We start from the raw sequence: 19375 nt of genomic DNA, 5'->3' as shown, positions 1-19375 counted from the left end.
TCCACCACCCAAAGACAAAGTCCAAGACAATCCAAGACACAGACAACTATTTTGCCATCTAAAGACTGATGAACTTTAGCTGTACACCACCAAACAGTTCATCTTCAATTGCTTTTGACGACTTAGTTACTCCACCATTAACAACACCAAGTAGCTACAAGTATCAATCTCCACCCTCAGCCGGTACATTGGATACACCTAACTCCTTCATGAATTTCTCATTCCAACAACAACAGAACGAGTACGACACAAAGAAGCGTACATATCAACAACACCACGATCTACTAGGACACACAAGCTCAAAGTCATGCGATATAACAAATATTGGATTACCAAACAATCTTGGCCCTCCATTTATTCCACCCGAACCCGAACAAACACCACCTAACACCAGACCCGATATGAAAAGGAGACGTACGGATCCTAATGTGCATCAACTACAAATACCTGCAGGTGGACCTGGTGGCTTGGCTGCGCTAGGACTTGATGTCAAAGGTGCAACCTCGGGTGTCACCCCATCTGGCATGATGGTCCTTCCCGAAGCAAGGAACGACGAGGTCTGGCCACCAGAGGTGGATGAAGCTTTCTATGAAGGTGTGCACCTCTGACGATAAACCAAGCTTGTCTGACAACCACCCTAGCTCTCGTAACAGTTCCACGCTTAGGAAGACGTAAAGTGATGGTCCACGGTAAGCCATGCGGAAGGAACGAACTTATTGCAAATTTCATTCGTATGCGCACTGGGGCACAGCGATCACGCAAGCAAGTATCTTCACATATCCAGGTGCTTAAAAATGTTCGTCGAAATGACACCAGGTGTAAGTGTAAGGCTTGACTAAGTGATCAATACTGATAACAATTATCTAGTTATGTGGTTGGTGTCAGAACCATCGGCGGAAGAAGAGGCGTCTCTCCAGCCAATGCTGCTCCATTACCAACAAAAAATGGACGAAGGTCCATTGAATGGATTAGAGCCAACGTCTAAGAACGCACAAGAGCCATACCTTTGCAATCCAGTAGCACCTGGTCAGCCAATGCCATCACCAGCAGCTGTTGGTGCACCACAATTATCTCAAGCACCTCAAGCATCTCAAGGACCTCCAGCAAAACAGCAGCGACAGTCGCTTGATGGTAGAAGGTCAGCCACGCCAAAGTCAGACAAGTTCGCCGATCCTTTGTCAACACCCTCAAGACCTGTGAGCGCAACCGGTGAAGGACGCACACGGACACCCATACACGCACGGGCAATTGGAAATGCTTTGGCACACTCGCCAATGTCACCTATGTCCAAGCTGCCATCGGGAGTGGAGGTCGATATAAAAGATTTAGGCATTTGGGCTATTGGAAGTCAACAACAGCACACACTTGCTGATCTCGTCCAACAGAAGCACGATTACTTGGATTCTCCATGTAAATCTCTGTATTTGGAAGATCTGCCTTTAGGTGAAGCGAGATATCCTGGCTTGGGAAACATGTACGACGAGTTACAATGTCAATTCTTGCATGCTAGAATACAACTAGCAATACCAGCTGCTGAAGTGTATTTACCTACAGCATTTGATACCATTTCAACACATATGTCCCTTACAGCAAACCAAGACGTTCCTCTCGAGTAGGTTTGGCCGATAGCAACCAGCAATCAAACTAACTGACACGCTCACAGAGTCGTCACAAACTTCTACTCATTCGGCGCACGTGTATTCGGCTATGTCGAAGGTTTGGGTAAACCAGCGATGAGCAACAAGTTTGGTCAAAAAGAAGAATACAACTATGATCTACCATATGGGGGTGAATTCTTCTCAGGCTTTTTAGGAGGTCAAGTCTCTGACAAAGGTGGAGCAAGACCAACTAAAGTTTTCACCAAGTCGTACGAAGAAAGACAAGCCTTTGCAAGCCCATTGAACGCTTTATCTATGGTACATGAGTTCGTCATACCAAACTCAAGCGATCACCACGACGATGTGTCACCTTTCCCTACAACGAAATCATGTAGAGGTGCTGAGATCGGCCAAGTCGTCCTTGTAGTTGTTTACGACTTTGAGATTACACCGGATCACTCGCCGAATGGATCAATCAAACTATCCAAACTTCACAAGAAAAACCCACCGTCATCGCAGTTTACGTTTAACGCAAGCAATAGTTTCAACACACCAGCATTATCGTTCCCATCCTCTTCAGCACCAAACACGACTCCCGGAATGCCCCTCACACCCGGTGGCTACTCTGCAAAGAACAGATACGGGTTGTCAATTGGGATACCACAAATGTCACAGATAACAGCATCTGCTATATCACCATCAACGGCCGCGAGTACGCAACAAGGAAATCCGTCAACTAGCACGGGTAATGAGTTTGATGCATCACAGTTCGCTTTCCACCAAGTTCCTCAATCTGCACCAGCGCATCACACCAATTTTCACACTTTAGGATTACACAACGGCGAGAACGATGGATCTGGATGGCCATTCAATGAAAGGATTGAAGATGAAGATGAAAGCAAGACGTTTTTTACGCATTTCGACGATAATGATAGCGGAGAGCATGATGATAAGTCGCATCATCAATGGAATACGTTCAACATGGATCCTATTCAAGCATTGAATGATGTAGAGAATAGCTTGAATGATGTCGTTCCTCAATCAGCCCCAGCGCTTTCCTCTTCCTTCCATAAATCACTCGAAGATCATGAAGCAGCATCACCTTCAAGCCTCTTGGCAAACTTCATTGAATTCGAAGACCAAAATCAACCACCTCAATTAACATCAAACGCGCATCAAAACAATTAAAACAGTTAACACAATCTAGCATGCATCAATCGACGATCTATTAAATTATCAAAGTAGCAATTGTATATAGCAACAAGCTTTTTAGCTTCATCAAACACGGCGATCCAACTTCAGAGTCCTTCTTTTTTCGTTTCCATTCTCTTTTACTTTATATTCTTCCTCATAATTACAGCTTTTTTCATTCGGATGTTACTTTCTGCAAAATTAATGAGCATTTTCTGATTAAAACGTATCTAAATTGTGAAGAATAAATATTACAAATGATTTAAACGAGTGTAAGTATTCCGCTAATTTACTTGCTAGTATTTACTACAGAGACCCAAAGAAACGAAATGAAATGAATATTAGTCTTCCCTATCGGCCGGGTGTATGTGAGGTTCATGTACATGAGGGTCCTCCTCATCTATAAATCTAATTCCTGCACCTTCGGAATTGTGCTCCGGGTTTGTATCTGTTTGTCCCGTTTGCTTATTTATACTTTCTTCGTTGAAGCTTTCTTTAGCTGATGGTGGTTTATACGTCTGTGGTGGTCTCGTCGGCTGCTCATGTGAATGAGCATGATGGTGAGGGAACAATTTCGAGTTCAGCCACTCCCTCGAGCCTGGGTTGTGGTTTACGGAAAAGCGAATAGCATCGGTTCCGTTGTGTTCAGGACCCTTATTCAAATGTGTGATTGGTGTGACAAACTTATGCTTAAACTCTTGCTCAATCTCCAATGCAACGGATGCTAATATGCTCTTTCTCCCTTCAGGCTTCACGTCATTCGTTACAGCGTTCTCGAAGACGGTCACGTTAGTGTCATTATCGTCTGGCCCATTTGGCCTCTCTATGACGATGTTTCTACCCTCAACTGAACACGTGTTAGTTTTAATCGTTGCTGTAGTCTTTATACTCACTCCACGCTTGTACTTCTGGGTTAGGATCGTCTAATGCCCTTTGCACCTCCTCCATCTTCGGGTTTTCGCTTTCCTTCCGCTGCTGAGAACTTGAAGTCTGAGTTAAGCTGCCCTTCTCAGCCTCATCATCCCTGTTGATAACGATATCTTGCCCTGGCACAATTTGTTGCATACGGTGCATCCAGTCATTACCGTCAGTAATAGACGCACGTGAGAACGTGTTACCGAATGTGCTTGACCGTCGAAATGTGTTGACACGTTTACCAAGTGAGAAGAATGGTATAGAGAGACCGTGGATGAAAGTAGAAACTAGAACCATGAACCAAACAATCGGATGCATAGTTATAGCTACCAGCTCTGCTTGATTCTGTGGTTCGCCTTGAGGATATGGCAGTTCAGTGAGGGCCAATGTAGAGATGAAGATACCTCCGACACCCATAGGACCAAACCAACCAGCAAAGCAGGCTTCTCTGAACGTCTTCACATCTGGGATCCATTTATATAATGCCAACATAGGTGGTAAACGACGGAATAACAAAATGAGGAGTGCCATAATTACTAATCTCCAGTTGGTTATACCACCTAATGAAGGATCATTAAAGGAATCGAATGGCGCCATAGCACCAATAAAAATGAAGGTAGCAATGTTAAACAACAAATCCAGAATTGAAGAGAAGTGAGACTCTTCAGTAGCCTTGTTGAAGAAACCGTCCCAAGCGAAAGCAGTACCGCAAGCGAATGAAGATAAGAGATCGTCGGAGCCTATAATCAATGAGATACCGATAGTAAATAGAGTGAGAGCTACGTATTGAGCGACGAAAGATTGACGATCGATGAGATTGCGTCCTTCACAGAACTTCATCAACTTGCGCGCACAGTAACCTATAACGGCACCGATAACGATACCAAGAGCTACTTCATAAAACCAGGTAGCCAGGAACCATTCTTCGACAGCGTATGGAACGTCTGATGGTGATAGGAGAAGGTAAATGCCAATGTATAGGAAAGGGAAAGCAGCACCATCATTGCAACTATTGAACTATTAGCTTCAATAAGACTGCAAAAAAAACCTCACCCTGATTCTGCGAATAGCAAGTGTCTAGTGTGCGATGGAACATGCTTTTGGGCGAATTTACCACCGATGACAGCAGCGGCCAAAATAGGGTCAGTTGGTGTGAGAGTTGCGGAAATGGTGAGTGAGGAAATGTAAGAGAGATCCGGTATAAGTGCGTAGATGAACGCAGCTGAAATGACCCAACCGAAGGCCATAATCGGGCAAAGGAGCATGAAGATGGATTTCCAATGTTTTTTCATGTATTGCTTTGGCAGTTCGACACCAATAGCGAATACACCCAAAGCAAGGACTACTCTGGTGAGTTCGAGTATGATTTCGTTGGTGATTTCTTCGTCTGCTTCGCCGGGGCCAGATGATCCCCAGGTTCTGAAATTTAGTCCATTTCCAGCGTAAGGTCCGATGATAATACCGAAGATGGTACTGACGACTGCTTCACCAATATAAAGCCTCTCCTTGACGAAGAGGGAGAACATCATGAAGATACCGACATATGCACCCATGATTGCGTAGAATAGATGAGGAGCGCTTATTTCGAAAGGCTGAAAGTGGTATAAGCTCATGTAACATTGAATTTCTCTCTACTTACGCTGAAATTGTGTAAACCGCCCATTGCTTCTCGAGTGGCTATTGCTTAGATATTACTACTTGATGCGTATGAATACAATAAATCCTAATCAAGTTCTTTAAAAATACAAAGCCTGACCCAGCAAAGGCTTATTTTAAATTCAACGATGTTGGACGTTTTCCGCAAGTGGATCCGCTAATCCGCGGTTTTGAGATGTCAAAATTTATTTTCATAAATTGTGTAGAAATAATATATAGATGCTGACACGAGTTAAGTATTTTACTTCTCCTGCGCCGTGCCTAGTCTTTCTTTACTTCGAGTCGAGGTTCAAATGCGGGGTCGTGGTGATAAGTGACGCGTTTTAAGCTTTCCTGCTTGAATCGATAAGTTCATTCCAGGTCTGCTGGAATTCCATGGCATTCTTCCCTTGACTAGCCTCGATCAGATCCTTCGGCACAGCTGAGCTTGCATAATAAGACCCGGTTTGGGCGAGTGGATCGGCAGGAGTATCAATCACCTTGAATGGGAACGCGTCTGATTGAGCTAATTCACTGAGCTCTTCATAACTGAATAAAAGACTGTCGGTCCTTAATGCGTAGACGTTGAAATCGACCAAGATGACTCTATCGTGTTGATTGATATAGACGTCCACTGCGTAATTATTACTAGAGAACGTGTCCCTGATGTGATCCAGCCAGAATTTTTCAATCAGTTTCTTTAATTGATCCTGTGTCTGCGTATCCTGCAAGAAGTCATAGAAATTGAGATCACGTTGACAGATCCCGACAATTCTATTGTCCCTGACGAATACTCTAAACTCCTGATTGCGCGAGATTTCTATATGCTGCTTCAAAGCTAATTCCCATTCTATTTCAATTGGTGGACCATCTACGCATTCTTCAAACGCTTGGCCAGCCAGCTCACCTGCAATAAAATCTGAGGACTTGAGAAGCATGTATACCTCATCTAACGTTGTGCAGCTTATCGTGTTTGTTGGATTGATCCATCGCGAATCGATTGGTGTACTCCAGTTAAGTTTCGGGATAACTGTGCCGTATTTTTCTATAGTTGCCCTAATCTCATTTGATATTTCAGGGAATGTCGGGGATTCAACTTGCTCCTCGTCGCTGTCATCATTGTCTTCGACTTGGTTGCACTCAGCGGGCATTACAATTCCATCCGAGTTAAGGTACTCTATAAAATCACTTGATAAAGGCACAACCTTGGCCTTTGAGGACAATTTTCTATATTTCGAATGCCATTTGCTAAACTGGCAATTGAGAACGTCTTGTTTGTACAACAGTGGTATTATCTCCTCCATATCTCTATCGAGTAAAGAACATGAGTACAATTAATAGATCACCGCATTCCATCACAACTCACGCACAATATATTCCTTTATGGCGCTGATCGACGAATATGTTGAAGTTATATTGCGTAATGAGAAACAGACATGCAAATTCGCAAGGATAACAGAGGCAGTTGTAACAATGATATAATTTAAAAACTTTTATCAGAACCCAGCAGATGATCTTAGACTCTCTATTTTCTTCAGTACTTCACCAGATGTTCTATCCAGTTCATTTGCAATCACTTGTTGCTTCGTAACAGGCAGGCCTGCGTAGAGTTCACACAAGTCACCATCGACGAATGCTTTGCATGGTACGTAGTAACTTCTAAAGCCGAGATGATTTCTACCAACCAAGCTTGGAGCTTCTTGACGCATATGCAGCTGGATAAGTTAGTAATGTTAGCAAAGACAGCAAAGCAAAACTCACCTCTAATGTTGACATGAATTCAATGTCCTCCTTGCTAGCAAATGGTACTATCATTCCAACTGTGCCGTGCAGGCCAGTGTACACAAGTACGTCTCTACCACCAGCACTCAACTGAGATCTAGTTATACTGGTGATAATATCCCCAACGTGGAAATGCGCCAACAGTCTAGATCTATTTGGAGCACCATGATACAATCCTCTTGAATGCATCAATCCACCACCGCTTTCATCTTCGTCGACCCAGTCAGATGTTGATCTATCGACTCTAGTTACGAATATATTGCCAAACTTATCCCCACCCGCGACTGTATCATAATCAACTGGTGTTGCTGTTGTTGTCCATCTCGGCAGTATGTCATCGGCGAACACCAGCAGACGATTCTCTGGTGCTTTGTAAACAGCGAAAGAAACTGATTCTTGCATATCACCAACGTATATTCTAGATCCAATTACGTTGAGATTAACGACGCCTGCCGCAAATGACTTGTTCTCGCATTTACGAAGCAGTCTCTTTTTACCGAGTTCGTAGAGTCTCAAAGCCTTACCAACGCCTGCCAATAAACGGCCTTTAAACGCGTGCAGTGCGTAGGGCACGTCATCAACGTCCGTCTGTGGATTCATTAGAATTACGATTAGAGATAGTAAAAATCATTATACCGAACTGACCTTGTGAAGCAGCTCCAGTTGACTATCATCCGTGACCTTATAGACTCTCAAATATGCTTCTTTGTGCGATTGAGGCATCATTACTCTATCTTTCGCTGTACCAACAACCAGGTGCACTTCATCTTCTTGACCAATCCACTGCACAAATTCAGCGCTGAAAGCTGCTTCGTTGTTGTCTAATTCAACTTTGTTGACCGTGTTGAGTGTAACTGGATCTATCAATCTCACGCAACTTGCCCAGTCACCAGCTTCCGTGCGAATATTACCAAACTGCAGACTGTTGTGATGATAAGCAGATGGATTGTAGCCCTTTTGTGTCAAAAGCTCGCTTTGTCTTCCCTTGCTAATAGTGCGATGATCGCTTTCGATGGTGAGGAAAAATGGTGCCGTTGGGTGTAATAGTAATTTCCTAGGTGTGTATGACAATCCAACACTATCCTGCTTCATTCTCTGTCCAATGTTGGGGAGTGTGAAAATCCTCAGAACTGTATCACTGATACCGATCAAACCATCCGGACACAACTCTGCGTTGAATGAGCTGACTTGGTCGAGCGGTTCGTAAAGAAGAGGAGTAAAGTACATTTGATCTCCGTGAGCATAATTCAGGTGTGTACGCGTCGATAAAGACAGCACAGCTTGTTGCTTGTCAACCATGACTCGACGTAGGCTTACTGGCTTGTTACCCAAAAATCGAGTTCTAGTATCTGTCAAACTACCATTGACTGTATCCAACACTGTTCGAAGCAGAACACCGTTCATCAAACCAATGTTGACGAATAAAGTAGGATTGTACTTGTCTAAACTCTTATCGAAGATCTCAGCAACACAGATGGAATAAGGTTGCGCTGTTACTGCTTGTACTGATACGACCTCGAGTGTGCTTTCTGGGTCGAGTGATATTATTCTGACTGTCTGATCATCACATCCTAAAGCGAGGAATGGACAACGCTGTCTACCTTCTGGTACCTCACCAATAGAAATTGTTGACACTGTTGATTCCATACTTTTGCGGTCTTGAAATTCGTTGAGTTGGCCTGCATTGTCCATCTCAAAGTATATTAATTCCCCATTAGACAGAGCGATGCAAACTTGGCGTGAGTTGGTTGTTGAGGCTGTAACATAAGTACCTGATGGTGCTTTCCATTGATTGACGCGCTTGTCACCAAGGATATGCCTGATGCCATGAGGAACGACCTGGAGAATAGTATCATCGCCCATCTGGTCAACCGAGAGAGTAGAGGCGGAAGTATCCATCCCTGTATCAGAAACTTCCTCTATAGACTCGCCAATACCCAAGACTAAAGTACCGTTGACAAAGGAGAGGACAATGAGGGAGTGATAACTATCACTAGAGGTTTGCTTGAGTGTCCAAATACCATTAGGTGGTGCAGGCAGCTCTGAGCTAACAGCTTCAACGACATCTAAACCATGTCTCATAACTCTAAGTGTAGAGCGTGAGCCAACACCTGATGCAGTGTAAATTTGAGGAGTATCTCCGGAGTAGATGGACTGCACTTTGGCATCTAATATCGGGGCGAGTGATTGTCTGTCATCTACTGGAACTAAGTTGTCGAGTGGACGCTGGGTGAAATAAACAGAATCGATTGGAAGTGGATTTTCCAAGGATGGCATGCCGTTGTTTTCATAACTTGAGGAGGAATATTCGAGCTCGTTATCGTCGTCGCCTAACTTTTGGAATTGATAAAGCTTGTGATTGGAGAATTCACTTGATGCAAATAAATAACCGGATTTGAGAATATTGAGGGAGGTTGAAGGGGGGATGGTGTCAAAGTACTTGATGCGCATGCTGATAACATCCTCGCCATTTAGTTCCATGGTGAGTTTGAATATATCGCCTTGCTCAGACTGCAATAAGAAGAAGAAAGCGCCCTTAATGAAGTCAATTTAGTTCTAAACGGAGATCGTTAACACACCTTCATCTTATGCAGTACGGCTGATATAATGATGGTTCCCTCTGAAGAGTTATTGTCGAGGGGATGGTCTCTCTTTGGGATGGGTACCCTATGTGGATCAGCTTGGGGTCTATACCAAATGAGATAGTCAACGGTAGCTATAAGTACGCCAGAAGGACCATCGAAAGCGTCTGTGGAGGCAGATTGGCCACCAGGAACTTGAATCAACATGTTTGCTTTGGGGTCAGTGGGTTCAGACCATTTTTTGAGAACATGATTAAGGCCCAAGTCGAGTTCATAGAAAGTGATGAGTTTGTTGCTGTTAATGAGTGCTTCACCAGATGGATCTTGGTCTAATTCCTCGTAATCAGTTTCTAAAGCGGCGAATTGAGGGTTTTCGTAGCCAGTGTCAACGGCAGAGATATGGTGAGTGATACAGTGAGATCTGTTAGCTTCTAATGGAGATGAGAGAGTGAGATTAGCGTGGTTATCCCTATTTAGAATGTAAACCAACTTGGATTTATCGAGGGAAGCAATCATCAGGGATCTACCTTTAGGATCACAGGTGAGGAACTGTCCAGGGATGATCCTCCTGATGCCAGATTTACCGTAAGTTTCACAATGTAAAACGACGAGCTTCTCAGCGACCAATTCGAGGACGGTGAGATTACCAGAGTCGGAGGTAAGGACGATGAAATCTTTCTTCGAGCCAGTTAACTTGAAAGATTGAATGGATCTAATAATACTGAACAGCCTGTAGCTTGTAATGAGCTCTAGTTTTATCGTATCGAGATTGAGTTTGTAGATTTCAAGGATATTAGATTTGTTAATTGCAATCTCCTGAGATTTAGAGCCACTGAATTGTCCAACGATAGATTCATTGATTTTCTGCGGTTCTTCGAGCGTGAGGTTATAGAGATGCAGCGTTGACATGGATGGTGGATGGTGAGGACGAAGAACAAGTATAAATTATAAATTCCTTAAAATCCAAACACATAAAATGAAATATTTCAATTGAAACATAGAAACATAAAACACTCAACAAACACTCTACAAACTCAACGTCCATCAGCGCAGATAAGAGATGGCGCAAGACAGCGAGAAAGCGATTAGAAAGGGTGAGTAATATTTGTTATTTATTCTTTATTCTTTATTATTTGAATTTAATTTGCCCGATTTATTCATCTTCATTCTTCTGTTTAAATCCCATCTCTTTCGACGCGATACTAACAAGCGCTACAGCCAGGAGAGCAGTCGTCATGTCCTCTGATTTGGCTTCTAATTTGAGCCCATCTCAATCAAGCTTGGCTCAGTCTGCTCAAGCCGCTTTTGCTTTTGATGGAAGCCCGGGTTATTTTGGCAGCGTCAATGATCTCGCTGAGAACAGCGGCGACGATCACGACGACGCCCAGCGGGACACCGAGAACATCGAAAACCAGGAAGAGCACTACAATCACCACGAAAACCACCACGATTTCAGCCCTCACCCGCACCAACAACCTTCCTCCAACTCAGATCACCACTCAGAACCAAGTATCGAAAGCACCTCCGATGAAGAGGCCGATAATTTGTTCGACTCATCCACTCTACGTCACGCATACACTAACTACATTGAGCAAGGCAGCAATACTCTCCAGCCTTCTCCCAGTAAAGCCCTTAGCTCTCTCGACGATGGCTCCCACCTCACCCTCAGATCCATACACGCTGACTTGGAGCATGTTCAAGTTCCAGAGAAGGCCACTCATGTCATGATTGGTCATACAACCACCCCAGAACTTGCCCCTTCCTTCCTTCGCTCTCTCTTCAACAACAACTACGAATCCCTGCTTGTCCTCGATATTCCAAACTGCGGTATCACCAACTTTGGTGAGGAATTGTCTCAACTCACAAAGCTCGAAGAGCTCAACGTTTCAAACAACTTATTCACTGGCTCTACTCTCCCAGCTGTTATATCTACCTTAGGAAGCAATTTACGCCTCCTTAAAGCTGATAATTGCGGTCTAATCACACTCCCTCGTGAACTAACTAGAATGACTGGGCTCAACACCCTTTCCTTACGGAACAATAGAATGCCTAATCTCCCTGCTTGGCTCTGTATGCTCCCCAACTTGGAATTGCTTTTGGTGGATGATAATTCATTTTGCGCTCCTTGGAAACCAATAATTTCTCCTATTCTTTCACGGACTATTAGAGACAAATCTAGTAATCCTCCAACGCCAAAGATGAGTAGCGCCACTAACCGTCTCTCCCCTCAACTGAGGTCTTTGACTTCGGACGGAAGTCCAGTCACTGCACGTCCCGAGACACCGGACTCAATGAGAAGAATGAAATCAACAACGGATATTTCAAATGAAACTCCAAAGGCACCTGGCAGAATGACCAGTATGTATTATGGAATTGACAATACATCAAGCAACACGTTAACAGCATCCCAAAATCCAGCAGACAACCAATCATCACTTAATAAAAAGTGGGGTATTTTCAAGAAAATGTCCATGAATAGACTTAGGAGTGCTTCAAATGTTGCGCTCAAAACTACTTATTCAAATCATCAAACTAATCCCCCAAAGGCTTCTGCTTCGAGTGCAAGTGCGAGCACGATAAACATCGCCGCTTTGAATCGCCAATCGGCTTGCAATCCTGAATCGAATGAGTCAACAATAACATCAAAGGCCAACAAAAGAAGATCATTCCTGCCTCTGAGCGGTGCAAATGGTTTGGGATTGAGCACATCCCCAGTAGCTGATACTTTCAATGAAATTGACGAAAATGAAAATAAACAAAGCGACTGGCTGAACAGTCCAATGGATGCCCATGACCGACGCGAGGAGGAGTATGGAAGGGGGTTCAAATTTGTCATGAACTACCTCAAAGATGTGAGTTTGATGGGCTAAAGTTTGGTTTTGACTAACAAATTGCTAGCTTTTTGATTTAGGTGTTGACGCAGAAGAGGAGATTGAGATTGAAAGTGATCCGTCTTACTTGCCAATACCACTTAATAGAGATTCAGCAAAGTTTTCCACATTGTCGAACACGCTAGCACCACCAAACAGCTCACTGCTGTCGACCAGCCCACAGAGTAATTTACCATCGCACATGCAGATAATGGGTAGACAAAACACCAACGAATCATCGTTGATTTCGAGGCAGTTATCTGAGTCTTCGTGGTCACAATCGAACCGCACAACGTTGTCATCAATTGACGACAAATCAAGCCACTCCACGAAAGAGAAAGAAGCACCTCTACCATCGATCCCTGCTGTGCAGGGCAAACCAGATCCCAAACGACAATACCACGTAATAAGGGAGATAATTGAGACGGAGCGCACGTACGTGAAGGGATTGCAAGAATTGGTCGATATCTATGTCGTACCTTCTGAGACTGAGATTTCGCATGCGGAGCGCAAGAGGGTGTACATGGGAGTAGAAGGGCTACTATCATTCCATAGAGACTCAATGCTACCATCTTTAGAGCAAGCGCTATATGCGCCAGCTGAGGAGATAGTGGTGAATGTAGCCAAAATATTTATTCGACACGCTGCGTTCCTCAAGATATACAACATTTACATCAACGAGTTTGACTATGCGCAGAACCGGGCACGGTGGTGGCTTGAAAAGGAGGCGTACAGCTCACCACTGAGTCCGCGTAGTCCAGGGGTAAATGGGCAAGTATCTCCTGCGCTCTCGAATCTGACAGTGAGCTCTGGTCCGAGCGGGATGAACATAGCGTTACCAGCGAGCAAGCAGCCGTATGCGCATCCACCTCTGAGCAGCAAGGAGAAGAAGCGAATTCGACACTTCTGTAAGGCAGCGAGGAAGCACCCAGCACACACGCAGATGAACCTCGAGAGCTACCTACTGCTACCGATCCAGCGCATCCCGCGATACAGGATGCTGCTAGAGGAATGTCTAAAATACACTACACACAGGCAACAGGCGGAACCGCTGGTGCAGGCGCTGGCGCACATTGCGCATATTGCTACGGACATGAACGAATCGAAACGTGACGCTGAAGGTAGGTTTAGATTGGTTAAGTGGCAGGCTCGCATTCGTGGTCGTTTCCCCTCCCCACTCGTTCAACCTCATCGCCGCCTCCTCCTCGATGGCGGCCTGCGGCTACTAAAGGTGGTGAAGAAACTCGAATTTGACGCTCAGATTCCTCCTATTAGCCCTGAGGAGGAGACGAAACATGTTGGTGTAGTCGCACTCAACCAGGACACTGCTCCTGCTAGACCCCTCATTGGTCTGCTGTGCACTGATCTCATGGTCCTCTGTAAAGACCCCTCGCTGGGCACAGACCCTGATTGCCCCGTCGATCTTTACGCCGTTCTCAGGGTTGGTAATTCTCACCCCGCTGTCGTACACGGAAGCACTATCCGCCTTGTCGATCATCGCGCTATCCTCTATCTCGATTGCGAAGACGTCTCTACGGCTCTCACCTGGGCACAGACTATCAACCAGGATATGTCTGCGGCTTGGTCGTAGATGAAGATGCTGCCAAGTTACTGCGAAGGATGAAGGATGAATGATGAGCGATGACAGACATGTAGTTATACCACACACCATATTCTATTTAACAAATTGTATTAAAGAGTTAGTTTATGATTAATCGATTACACTATTCATATATATTCACCTAAACATTTACTCAATTGGCAGTGCCTCACCCTGTGCCATCATCTTGTATCGAGCAGACCTCCAGCCAACTTGACTACCAAAGACGCCCATGAGATAGATAGGAAAGGCTAGTAGTTCTCTGAGGCACCAAAAAGCGATGAATTGGGGTAAGGAGGTTCCTATGGGGGAAATGTAAAGTGGGGAGGCGTATTTATATGAGTTGATGATAGCCAAGTCCACAGCCAGCCAAGCCGCCAAGAGTGGGAGGGGGAGTGTTAAAAAGAGGTATTTAGCGCCCGTGAGCAGCTTCAGGGAGGCGATGAAGAGGGGAATGAGGGTGGCACTCTCAGTGAGAGGTTCGAGGATTGTAGCTAGCCAGACCATATACTTGCGTACGCGAATCCACCTCACGCGTCTATCCAAGTATTGCATGAGAGACATATCACCCAAGTGCGTAGCGACGACGTCATCCGTGAGGGCATGATCGAGACCGAGATCGTGCCAAAGAGCGCGTGCAATCATATTATCCTCAGCAAGGTATCGCGCGAATCCCTCCAAACCGCTCTGAGGTGGTTGAACAGATTTGCTAGTGGGGCTTGGGACGTGCAATCTCTCGACGTCGCTGCGTCTGTACAGATTGCTCTTACCCATTACGCAGCTGTCTATGGCGAGCGCATTGAGTGCTGTGTACATCTTGAAGTGCGTGGTGTTAACGAAAACGCGCTCGACTTGCGCGCCCATGTCAAGAGAGGGATGCACAGCTATGGGGATGTGGTGGACTAGTCCAACCCGCTTGCCGCGCGTTGAGGGCCGCTGTAGCGCGTCTACGGAGCGCGCACATACACCGCTCGTCAGCTGCACGTTGCTGTCGACTATCCATAGTATGTCGTGGTGTGCCGCGTGGAATGCCTTGATGAGGTTGTTTACTTTCGGGTTCACGCCCATGTTTGTCTCACCGACTAGTATGCGTGCAGGGATATGCGGATACACCGCCATTAGCTTCTCGGCTATCGCTATGGAAGGGTCAGCGGGTGTAGCTACGGCCAAGATCAACTCGAGATTCGCATAGTCCTGCGTGAAACCAGATTCGAGATTGGCGTAGAGGTTCGGATCGAGGCCTTTGAGAGGGCGGATTAGAGTGACACCGGGTACAGCGTCGCGCGGGAGCGAGGAGAGAGGTGAGCGCGGTAAGGATTTGTATTTGCGCTTGCTGGTTGCATACGCGAGGAAGAAGATGGCGGAGAGGAGAAGGGACCAGGCGAGAATGGCAATGGCGAAGACTGGAGAGGAGCAGGTGAGGGAGAGCGGAGCAGACAGGAATATCCCCACCTCTGCTTAGAAAATCGATAAGGTGGGCCATTCACAGCTATTCCCGTTACCACCACGATGAATGTACTCGGTGGAGTTAGGAATTTGCGTCTGGGATGGATGGGGTATAGAAAATACTCAACACACGAACCACAAGCGGGATTGGCGCGTCTTTTAGGGTTGCAGAAGCAGCAACAGCAACAACAACAAACAGACAGGCATGGATCAAATCCAATAACCAGCACAGGCAGATTAACACCAGAAGAGAGTTGGAATAATTATCACAACCAGCGTATGCGTACACTCGAACATATCCAGCCGTTGTCGCTGTATTCAGGACGTACAGTTACAGTGGGCAAGTACGATAAAAACAATATAACGGCACAGGCAGATAGAGCTTGGAGAATGCTCAATAGGACGCTGGTTAAGAATGACGTAAAGAGGGAATTGATGCTGCGTGAGAGGTATGAAAAACCTCATGAAAAGCGTAGAAGGCTGAGGAGAGAGAGGTGGGCGAAGTTTTGGAAATATACACGCACGCTGACACACACAACAGACACAGAAGAAGATTTGCAGAATTTATTAGACATAAGGTTAGCCTGGTACATGGGATCAGAAGGCGTAAAGAGGCGATGAAGTAAACCGCCAAATAGGGTTATAAGGTATACAAAATATATAAAAGATGCGATATTATATGTAATTAAATAATCAAATTTGGTGTGTTGCCCCGTTCGCCCAATCATCTCTCTCGATTAGACGACATCGACGTGATAAAAAATAAAATGCTGAGAAATACAATCTCAAGGTGTAGAATTGGTGGTGGCTACAAGAGGTCTCTTAGGGGCATTTCCACCAGCCAATCGACCAAGGCAGAAGCCACGCCGATGGTCAAGCTCACGGTCGATGGCAAGGAGGTGGGTAGAGCGGGTAGCTGGTGGCGCTTACGTTAACCCCGCTCAGGTTGAAGTACCTCAAGGCACAGCTCTCATTCAAGCATGTGAATTGGCTGGTGAGTTGGAGTACAACCATCCACACGCACTCAACCTAATCCACCCGCGCAGGCGCAACGATCCCTCGCTTCTGCTACCACGACCGTCTTGCTATTGCTGGTAACTGCAGGTTAGCCACAGCCAATCATAGCACCCAGATTTCTCACCCACCCACAGAATGTGCCTCGTTGAAGTCGAGCGCGCTCCAAAGCCTGTGGCTAGCTGTGCTATGCCTGCTATGCCTGGCTCAAACGTCTTTACCAACTCTGAACGCACCAACAAGGCTCGCGAGGGTGTCATGGAATTCCTACTAGCCAATCACCCACTTGATTGTCCTATTTGTGATCAGGGAGGTGAGTTTCGGTGGCTGTTGATGGGATTCCTGATTACTCACCTTTGATTGACAGGTGAATGCGACTTACAAGATCAATCGATGCGTTATGGCTCTGATCGCTCGAGATTCTTCGAAGTCACCGGGAAGCGCGCTGTTGAGAACAAAGACTTTGGCCCTCTCGTTAAGACTTCCATGAATCGCTGCATTCAGTGTACAAGATGCGTCAGATTTGCAAATGAAGTTGCTGGCGTTGAGGAATTAGGCACCACTGGTCGCGGAAATGACTTGGAAATTGGTACTTACGTTCAAAAGACCTTGGATAGTGAATTATCCGGTAACATTGTCGATTTGTGTCCTGTCGGTGCTCTCACTTCAAAGCCATACGCTTTCACCGCTAGACCTTGGGAACTTAAATCTACAGAGACTGTCGATGCTTTAGACGCCGTCGGTTCAAACATCAGAGTTGACTCTAGAGGTCATGAAGTTATGCGTATTCAACCACGTGTTAATGACGATGTGAACGAGGAATGGATTAGTGACAGAACTCGTTACGCTTGTGATGGTTTGAAGTATCAAAGACTCACCAACCCTCTGATCAGAGTTGGTGATAGATTCCAATCTGCTTCTTGGCCAGGTGCTATCGCCACTGTTGCAGATGGTCTCTCCAAATCTGGTGCAAAGGGTGATGAAATTCAAGCTATTGCTGGTTCTCTCGCAGACACTGAATCACTCGTTGCACTCAAAGATCTTCTTAACAAGTTGGGATCTGAAAACACTGCTCTTGACACTAAGAGGGGTACTGCCCCTCCAGCACACGGTGTGGATCATCGCTCAAACTACCTTTATAACAACACCATTCCTGCGTCTGAAGAAGCTGATGCTGTTCTCTTTGTCGGTACTAACCCACGCCACGAAGCTGCTGTCATCAACTCGCGTTTCCGTAAGGGATACCTCCACAACAACACTGATTTCGGTGTTATCGGTGATAAGTTTGATGCTATATACGACTACGAACATATTGGCGTAGATGCAAAGACTGTTGGTGACTTCCTCTCTGGTGGTGTCAAGTCTCCATTCGCCGATAAGTTCATGAAGGCAAAGAAGCCACTGATAGTGGTTGGTTCAGCAGTAACTGAGCATGACGATGGCCAGTCTGTTTATGCAGCCATAGCGAAGCACGTCGAAGCCAACAAGGACAGATTCCTCACTGAGGAATGGAATGGTTTCTCTACATTGCAAAGGGTGAGTCTGGAGTGGATGTAAAAGGGTGTATTCTAACAAGTTTAACAGGCAGCATCACACACAGCTGCTTACGATGTAGGTTTCGTTCCTTCCCAACAAGCGGAATCAACCAAGGCCAAATTTGTGTATTTGCTCAACGCGGACGACTTTGATGCTCAAGTGATTCCACGCGATGCTTTCGTTGTGTACCAGGGACACCACGGAGACCACGGTGCGCAATTTGCCGATGTAGTACTTCCGGGTGTGGCGTACACGGAGAAGGGCACAACGTGGATCAACACAGAGGGGAGAGCGCAATTAGGACGTGCTGCCATCTCCGCACCTGGAGCATCAAGAGAGGATTGGAAGATAATTAAGGCGCTTTCTGAGCTGGTTGGAAAGCCGTTACCGTACGAGGATGTGATTGGCGTTAGGGATAGGTTGTGGGAGATTTCACCTGCGTTGACGAGATACGATGAACTCGAGTCGCCTTCTGCAGCGTCTGTCGGCTTGGGGTTGGCTGAAATGGCGAAGAAGGGCACACCAGTCACATCCACTAAGGCTTTCGTGAAGCCGCTCGAGAACTTCTACCAGACTGATCCGATTTCAAGAGCTTCAGTGACTATGGCGAACTGCGTCAAGTCGTTTGTGAAAGGTGTTAATAGCGAGGAGACTGCCGTACCACCTGCCGAGACGCAGGCGCAGAAGCATGCATGAGTCGGTGGGTAAAGAAAGAATCTCACTCTACTTAATATTAGATGAATTTGGATAAATTCCTATATCCTAATTGTAAATTTAACGTAATCAAATTGCTTTATAGCTATAGCGAATGTTAAGTCTTCTCGGTTAGTTACATCCATCATATAATAAGATGCTCAGAGTGGTTGGAAGAGGTGCGATAAGTGGGCTGAGGCAGCCATTGACTAGTAGTGTACGCGGGATACAATCTAAATCAACGCTATTGCCATTGAGTAGCCGTGATACGAGTACACCGACGCAGCAACACCACCAACAACAGCACGGAATGAAAGTTAGGTCCTCTGTAAAGAAAATGTGCGACGGTTGCTCGATAGTCAGGAGGAAGGCGAGGTTGTATGTTATTTGCTCAAAGGATCCAAAGCATAAGCAGGTGAGTTGTGTAGTGTGTTGAGTATAAGTACAAGGCTGAATGATATACTCAATACAGCGCCAAGGTTAGATTTATAATAGTTATTCAGATATTGTCAT

General features: G+C 45.6%; 9 protein-coding genes across 9 annotated transcripts; 5 read left to right on the top strand and 4 right to left on the bottom strand.

The window, feature by feature from the left end:
- Positions 1-68: 68 nt before the first annotated feature.
- J056_001572 (Regulatory protein abaA) lies at positions 69-2786 on the top strand (the record flags this gene model as incomplete). The annotated part of the gene is made up of 4 exons (XM_009271200.1): positions 69-594; positions 642-818; positions 868-1612; positions 1664-2786. 4 exons carry the CDS (start codon positions 69-71, stop codon positions 2784-2786), a joined length of 2571 nt encoding a protein of 856 aa, XP_009269475.1.
- Positions 2787-3130: 344 nt separating this feature from the next.
- J056_001571 (putative Na(+)/H(+) antiporter C3A11.09) lies at positions 3131-5367 on the bottom strand (the record flags this gene model as incomplete). Its single annotated transcript, XM_009271199.1, has 4 exons — positions 3131-3636; positions 3683-4713; positions 4758-5296; positions 5344-5367. The coding sequence occupies 4 exons, from the start codon at positions 5365-5367 to the stop codon at positions 3131-3133; spliced, it is 2100 nt and encodes a 699-aa protein (XP_009269474.1).
- Positions 5368-5683: 316 nt separating this feature from the next.
- J056_001570 (Cell division cycle protein) lies at positions 5684-6490 on the bottom strand (the record flags this gene model as incomplete). Its single annotated transcript, XM_009271198.1, has 1 exon — positions 5684-6490. One exon carries the CDS (start codon positions 6488-6490, stop codon positions 5684-5686), a length of 807 nt encoding a protein of 268 aa, XP_009269473.1.
- A 345-nt stretch (positions 6491-6835) lies between these two features.
- On the bottom strand, positions 6836-10612 carry J056_001569 (Pre-mRNA-splicing factor RSE1; the record flags this gene model as incomplete). Its single annotated transcript, XM_009271197.1, has 4 exons — positions 6836-7054; positions 7101-7709; positions 7767-9656; positions 9701-10612. The coding sequence occupies 4 exons, from the start codon at positions 10610-10612 to the stop codon at positions 6836-6838; spliced, it is 3630 nt and encodes a 1209-aa protein (XP_009269472.1).
- A 151-nt stretch (positions 10613-10763) lies between these two features.
- On the top strand, positions 10764-14164 carry J056_001568 (Guanine exchange factor for Rac 30; the record flags this gene model as incomplete). The annotated part of the gene is made up of 3 exons (XM_009271196.1): positions 10764-10797; positions 10922-12555; positions 12602-14164. 3 exons carry the CDS (start codon positions 10764-10766, stop codon positions 14162-14164), a joined length of 3231 nt encoding a protein of 1076 aa, XP_009269471.1.
- A 159-nt stretch (positions 14165-14323) lies between these two features.
- On the bottom strand, positions 14324-15656 carry J056_001567 (Ceramide glucosyltransferase; the record flags this gene model as incomplete). The annotated part of the gene is made up of 2 exons (XM_009271195.1): positions 14324-15576; positions 15626-15656. The coding sequence occupies 2 exons, from the start codon at positions 15654-15656 to the stop codon at positions 14324-14326; spliced, it is 1284 nt and encodes a 427-aa protein (XP_009269470.1).
- A 26-nt stretch (positions 15657-15682) lies between these two features.
- On the top strand, positions 15683-16245 carry J056_001566 (uncharacterized protein; the record flags this gene model as incomplete). Its single annotated transcript, XM_009271194.1, has 2 exons — positions 15683-16113; positions 16161-16245. The coding sequence occupies 2 exons, from the start codon at positions 15683-15685 to the stop codon at positions 16243-16245; spliced, it is 516 nt and encodes a 171-aa protein (XP_009269469.1).
- A 243-nt stretch (positions 16246-16488) lies between these two features.
- On the top strand, positions 16489-18865 carry J056_001565 (uncharacterized protein; the record flags this gene model as incomplete). Its single annotated transcript, XM_009271193.1, has 6 exons — positions 16489-16518; positions 16565-16613; positions 16666-16723; positions 16771-16946; positions 17001-18169; positions 18218-18865. 6 exons carry the CDS (start codon positions 16489-16491, stop codon positions 18863-18865), a joined length of 2130 nt encoding a protein of 709 aa, XP_009269468.1.
- Positions 18866-19019: 154 nt separating this feature from the next.
- Positions 19020-19346, top strand: J056_001564 (50S ribosomal protein L36; the record flags this gene model as incomplete). The annotated part of the gene is made up of 2 exons (XM_009271192.1): positions 19020-19277; positions 19335-19346. 2 exons carry the CDS (start codon positions 19020-19022, stop codon positions 19344-19346), a joined length of 270 nt encoding a protein of 89 aa, XP_009269467.1.
- Between the last annotated feature and the right edge of the window lie 29 nt (positions 19347-19375).

Source organism: Wallemia ichthyophaga (assembly GCF_000400465.1).
Source record: "Wallemia ichthyophaga EXF-994 unplaced genomic scaffold scaffold16, whole genome shotgun sequence".
Classification (NCBI taxonomy): domain Eukaryota; kingdom Fungi; phylum Basidiomycota; class Wallemiomycetes; order Wallemiales; family Wallemiaceae; genus Wallemia; species Wallemia ichthyophaga.
This window is presented reverse-complemented; position numbering and strand designations above follow the sequence as displayed.